This window comes from Populus euphratica, unplaced genomic scaffold (assembly GCF_000495115.2).
Source record: "Populus euphratica unplaced genomic scaffold, PopEup_1.0 scaffold234.1, whole genome shotgun sequence".
NCBI lineage: Eukaryota > Viridiplantae > Streptophyta > Magnoliopsida > Malpighiales > Salicaceae > Populus > Populus euphratica.
In genome coordinates this window covers 797,327-802,570 of record NW_011499928.1, presented here as the reverse complement: position 1 = coordinate 802,570, position 5,244 = coordinate 797,327, and the positions used below count along the sequence as shown (strand labels likewise).

At 30.6% G+C, this 5,244-nt stretch overlaps 1 protein-coding gene across 1 annotated transcript; it reads left to right on the top strand.

Moving 5' to 3' along the window:
* Positions 1-2,189: 2,189 nt before the first annotated feature.
* LOC105135868 (polyneuridine-aldehyde esterase-like) lies at positions 2,190-4,437 on the top strand. The gene is made up of 3 exons (XM_011040940.1): positions 2,190-2,652; positions 3,637-3,768; positions 3,899-4,437. The coding sequence occupies exons 1-3, from the start codon at positions 2,290-2,292 to the stop codon at positions 4,181-4,183; spliced, it is 780 nt and encodes a 259-aa protein (XP_011039242.1). The 5' UTR covers positions 2,190-2,289; the 3' UTR covers positions 4,184-4,437.
* The last annotated feature ends 807 nt before the right edge of the window (positions 4,438-5,244 follow it).

Genomic DNA, 5,244 nt, shown 5'->3' with positions numbered 1-5,244 from the left:
TTATTATTATTATTATTACTACTACTATTACTACTTCTATTATTATTATTAGTATTATTATTGCTACTATTATTATTGTTGTTGTTATTGTTATTATTGTTGTTGTTTATAATTTGTACAATTAGCCTTTCTGTGGTTCGACCCCGGTTTTACCGGGTTATTTATTACTTCGACACTCTTGCACTTGAGAGAAGACATCAATCTTTTAGTCGTGTCAACTAGTGTACAAATATGCGTAGTTTATCATGATAGGATTGCAGTTAAAAAAAATTAACATAGATTGATAATTTATCATCACATAGACATGCTATACAAAAGATTTTCTAGGAAAGACTAAAGTATATACATGCTTAAATTTATAAACTTAAGACAAAAAATAATCAAATTAAAATAAGAAGGTATTTATTTTTTGAATCACTTTAAAATAATGAATCTTTTGTTCTTAAAGTTTTATTACTCCTCACTTGTAAAATTAAAATATATACAATATGTCTCTTAGGATTTCAATAACACTACTTTGACTTAAATGTACTTTTAAACCAAAGTATTTGAACCAAATAATAAAAAATTTAAATATTTTTAAATAATATAAGCCTAAGCACTAGATTTAAAAGGAAATAAAATTATAAAATAAGAATAAAACACTAAATTATGAGAGGCAAGAAAGAGTATGTAAAAGTTTAAAAATTTCTTAGTTTAAACTCTTTTTTCACTTTTTTTTTTACAATAAATATTGAAAGTTAAAAGGTTAAAAAATTAATAATAATTTATTTTTATTATTATAGATCATTGATTAATTATTATAAATCATCAATAAATATAAAAGAACAAGAGTTTTGAGTGAGAAAACTAAGAGTTTTTTTGAATTAATTTTTTATTTCCTTGTAGTCACAACAAATTTCCAATATTTTTAGTTAATTTGGTTTGAGATTGTAGGACGTAAGAGTTGTCTTTTTGACGAATAGCAGAGGATGCAAAGATTTCGCAGCACATTTGAAATTGGCTTCGCCTGGACCGTGACCATCCTTGTGAAGATTTCATCCACTTGATTTTAACACTTGAACATGTATCATTCATCTTTTTTGGCTATGGAGCTGAATACATGCAAAAGTCGATTGCAGACTGAAGTTTAGTCTCTGCCACAGTGGAGATTAAGGGAGCAATATTTTTTTTTAATATTTTTTATATTATTAAAATTTTAATATAATAATTTAACAAGCTTTTTTTTTTTGAATTATTATTCCTACCTGCTTTTTTTCTACAATTTTTTTTAAAGTTCTAAACTATTAATTAGTTAAATAACCTTTTATGTTTTATATTTAATGTTTTAAATGAGTTTCTTTTATTTTTTCTATTTATTTCATTATTTAATTTTAGTTTTATTTATTAATGATATGATAATTTATGAATTTGTTAAATTAATATGTGCATGTATAATATTATATGTATATAAATATGAATTGAAATGAGTTTTGAAGAATTAATATATATTTTATTATGAATTTTATATGAAAAATGATGGTGATCAATGTATTAGTGATTAAAAATAAAATACTAAACAACTAAAAAAAAATAGAGATACAATAAAAAAATATATTAGTATTTATATTTAACCCACTTACATAAAATAACAAATTAATAAAGAATTGTTGACAATAATTTTACTAATTGCTAGAAATTTTATAAATAAATGGATAAAATAACAAATTAATAAAGAATTATTGACAATAATTTTACTAGTTGCTAGAAGTTTTATAAATAAATGAATGAGAGTTTCATTATATATATTGAGAAAGAATATCTTTAATAAAATTAATAATAAAGTTATTATTAAGTAATTTTAAAATATAAAAACTCGAAAAAAATTATAATGTAAAATTTTTTATTTTAAAAATATTCTTAAATTAATTTTACTTGATATGAGTTAATACATCAATTCTAAATTAATAACTCTATATATAATATATATCTATATAATATATAATATCAATTATTTATAATTTTTCCCATCATTAAATTTGATCTCTCTTTTTCTGCACGTGGCCGGCTGCGGTTTTATCTGAGGAAGATTACAACTTGTGATGCTATAAAGTGACGGCAAAATGACAAATGTGGGCCCAGTTAAAATGCCATTGTTGAATTTTCAATGTGACGTGAAAGTTGAGAATTTTTTTTAACAGTAACAGCTCCTTATAAAAGAAGATGAACTAAGCTCTGCCATCCAATTTGTTCTCCAATCAAATTATAATATAGCCAGCAGGACGGGAAGACAGACACAAGGGATAGGAGATGGAGAGGCAGAAGCATTTTGTGCTTGTCCATGGGGCCTGTCATGGAGCATGGTGTTGGTATAAGGTGGCAACTTTGCTTACATCAGCTGGTCACAAAGTTACAGCTCTGGATATGGCTGCTTCAGGGGTCCATCCAAAGCGGGTAGAAGAGCTCCATGCGATCTCAGACTATTTCGAGCCATTGATGGAATTCATGACATCTTTGCCACCAGAAGAAAGGGTGATTCTAGTGGGTCACAGTATGGGCGGGCTCTGTAATTCTGTTGCAATGGAAAGGTTCCCTGAGAAAATTTCTTGTGCAGTCTTCGCAGCATGTATCATGCCAGGTCCTGCTCTGAGCTTCACAGCTGCAAAGGAAGAGGTATCATTTGCTCTTCTTTTTTTTTTGGTTTTTGTCTCTTTCTCTCTTCACACACATACACAGAAAAAAATTAAAAGCTTCCAGAGGAGGAGCTATTTTTTTTTACGGAGAAGAGAAGGAAAGGTAATATGATATTTATACTTTATGATTTCTCGACGTCTTAATTAGCTATAGGACTGTTATTTCTTGCCCTGGCTTGTGTTCTTTCAGATCTATTATGCAGGCTACATTGGATCTCCATAAGATGGTAGCTTTTCTTTAATTACTAGCCAGCAAATTAGATTTACTTGTATTTGATTCTAGCTGATTGTTTGAGAGGCTGAGAATGCGATTGTGAGGGAACAGATTTCATCCTGTTTGCCTAAATCTCTTACTTTGTTTAGACTAGTGATGAACTTAGATCCCACAAAAAAAATGAGCTTGATCTGAGCTCCCTTTCAACATTGTCTAGCATAGGCACCATTAATGGCCAAACATCAACGATGGAACATGGCCAGGCTCTAGGGCTACTCCAATCCATGATCATGTGGGTTAATGCCAAATGTGCATGATGGGTCAAAGTGTCTAGTGGGTCTAAAGTTCAACCTCTGCCTACCAAACGCAATTACGGACGCTGAAGATTTTTCTTCTCGAGATCAGGATCTCGGAGAAATAAATGCTTTTCCTTGAAAGCAACCTATTTGTTAAAATACCTTTGCCTAAGATGAGCCAACTCGCGTAACCGTAAGCTCAATGGCCTGTTCTTGCTGTCCCTCTCCTTGCAGTTGCATGTTGGTATGCTCATTACAGCAATGATCCTGTATATTGTAAATAACTTCAGAAGTTTATGAAGTGATTGTGTTAATCTTCTTTAATTCTTATGTTCCATCTCATATTGCTCTCTTAAATTGAAGTTCAAGGATAGCTATGGAGTGAATCGCATCACTCTCATAAGCTTTCTCTCCGTGTAAAACGGTGATATTTACTTTGGAAATATATTATCAGAATGCCAGACAAGCAGGTTCCTTCATGGACTCACAATACATGTTTGATAATGGGCCCAACAATCCTCCAACGTCCATGCTGCTTGGGCCCGACTGCTTGTCAATCCAGCTGTACCAGCTCTCTCCTGCCGAGGTGGTTCTTTTCATGCATGATTTAGATATGTTTTAGCACGCCGTGATTTCTATAAACTTGATTGAATCTTCTCCTCTCCTGCTGATCTTCCTTGCCTCGTTTTCTCTTTCTTTGAGAACTTGACCTGCAGGATCTTTCGCTAGCAAAGCTGTTGCTGCGACCTCACCCTTTGTTTAGTGCCGAGGCGACTCAAGAAGAACTCTGGGTTTCGAAGGAGAAGTACGGATCGGTTCCTCGAGTTTATATCGTGTGTGACCAAGACAAGATAATAAAGGAAGCTATACAGAGATGGATGATTGAAAAAAATCCACCGGATGAAGTAAAAGTTATCCCTGGTTCTGATCACATGCTCATGTTTTCTAAACCTCAAGAGATGTGCTCTTGCCTCCTGGAGGTTGCCGGGAAATACTCCTGATATTGTCAATTGCTACTTGCTTGTCGGAACCTGCTACTATGTACAGACGATCAGAGGATGCAGACGATCAGAGGATGTCGACCAAGTATCAGCCTGTTGATGCGCAGCATAATCAGACAAAGGTCATGTGAAATGTTAATAATGCTAGAGATAATTAATTCTGTAGTGATACTTCTTACCTAAATGATACATATAGCAGGTTGTGATTGGGATTTATTAATTAACGCATTCCATAATTATCACATTTATAAATATGATTTTCATAGCATGTATATTATACTAGGGATTTTGATATCAAGACTAAAACATTTTTTTTAATTATTAATAAAAATAAAAATACAACATGTACATTTTTTTCTTCATATATATTGTAAATTATACAATTTGAGCCAATTAAAGATAAAATAAAATTGTTGAAATCTAAGAGGTTTTTTTTTTTTTGGTGTGAGTGGGTGTAGTCTTTCTTCTTATTATAATTATAGTCAACGAACCACGAGTAATGGATGGTTTATCAAATATATATAATTCGTAAAAAATATTTAATAGTATATATAAGTGTGTTAAAAAATAGTGAATTAAATTATTATATATATTGTTAGGAAAGTTTAGGATGGAAACAAATATGAAGTTGGTTTAGAGACGTGAAAATACTATCTTTAAGGTGTTTATTTGTCCCACACAGAGATAACACCTCCAAGATACAACTAAGCCCTCTAAACCTTTAAAAGAATGAGAAGATAAGACCAAGAAAAGAATATATGTATTTTGTTGTTATATATCTTTTCTTTGTAGTAACATGCTTTTATAAACTTGAAATATAATGATGAAACAATATGACTGTTCATCAAATAATATGATTGTTGATGAACCACTATGATTGTTCATCAAACAATATGACTATTGATGAAACATTATGGTTGTTCATCGAACAATATAATTGCTGATGAAATAATATAATTGTTCATCAAATAGTATGACTATTCATGAAACAATATAACTGTTCATATTAAGTTCCAAGTTCAAAGTTTCAAATACTATCTTTTGATATTTTAAATATCCAT

What these genes read in the sequence shown, in the direction of transcription:
- LOC105135868 (XM_011040940.1), top strand. Translation starts at nt 2,290, where the DNA reads ATGGAGAGGCAGAAGCATTTTGTGCTTGTCCATGGGGCCTGTCATGGA. An exon ending in TCACAGCTGCAAAGGAAGAG is followed by an intron (nt 2,653 to 3,636) that starts GTATCATTTGCT and finishes ATATATTATCAG; the next exon opens with AATGCCAGACAAGCAGGTTC. An exon ending in ACCAGCTCTCTCCTGCCGAG is followed by an intron (nt 3,769 to 3,898) that starts GTGGTTCTTTTC and finishes CTTGACCTGCAG; the next exon opens with GATCTTTCGCTAGCAAAGCT.